Raw genomic sequence first — 828 nt, forward strand, 5'->3', positions numbered from 1 at the left:
ATCTCAATCTAATCAAACCCTTCATCGATCCATACCCATCAACCCCCCACTCCTCCTTCGCCATATCCACCAATACCTCCCTCGACGGAGAGAAATTTGGGGTTGGCAACACTGCCGGAGTCACAGGACAGGGTGACACCAATGAGGCAATACCACCACTCTTCTTTGCCCTAATAATAAATGACGTCGTGTTCCTGGGAGCAAAAGGGGCACCCATATTGTTGTTATTATTATTATTATGATAAAATTTCTTCTTAGGGAAAAATCTCCTGGCCTTTAATCTGTTCTGATTTTGCAATTCATTAAGTGTTGGTGGCTTATATCCACCACTAAATCCTCCAACATTTCCATCACCATTAAGATACCCAGAAGCCATTATAGCCTTTTCTTTTCTCCTCCCACTATCCATCCTCTTATCATTCTTAATTCCCTTTTTACCCTTCCAATTGTTCCTAGGTCCTAAGTTTTTCGACAGCTTTCCTCCGGCAACAAATCCATGGCCCTTCATAACATTAGGGTTCTGAAACTTCATCTGATCAATTGTCATTGTCGGCGGCCAAATCCCATAGCTCCGATTCATCATTGATGGTTGCTGCTGTTGCATCTGTGAATGAAACTGAGGGTTTTAGATTGAGTTTAAGCTGTGCACTGACGATGTAATAAAATATTTACACAATCAGGTAATTGCAGATAATTTATTTAATAGAACTCTATTTAATGCTGGAATTTTCATGAATGCTAGGATTATCCTTTACTTGAGACATGTCTATCGGAAACAACCTCTCTACCTTCACAAGGTAGGGTAATGTCTGCGTATTGTTGTTGATT

The 828-nt window shown here is 40.5% G+C and overlaps 1 protein-coding gene across 1 annotated transcript; it reads right to left on the reverse strand.

Moving 5' to 3' along the window:
• Window positions 1-35: 35 nt before the first annotated feature.
• LOC109222373 lies at window positions 36-604 on the reverse strand (the record flags this gene model as incomplete). Its single annotated transcript, XM_019386739.1, has 1 exon — window positions 36-604. A coding segment is annotated over exon 1 (569 nt), but the record flags the coding sequence as incomplete, so codon positions are not given.
• Window positions 605-828: the final 224 nt, after the last annotated feature.

The sequence above is a fragment of the Nicotiana attenuata genome, unplaced genomic scaffold, assembly GCF_001879085.1.
Source record: "Nicotiana attenuata strain UT unplaced genomic scaffold, NIATTr2, whole genome shotgun sequence".
Taxonomy (NCBI): domain Eukaryota; kingdom Viridiplantae; phylum Streptophyta; class Magnoliopsida; order Solanales; family Solanaceae; genus Nicotiana; species Nicotiana attenuata.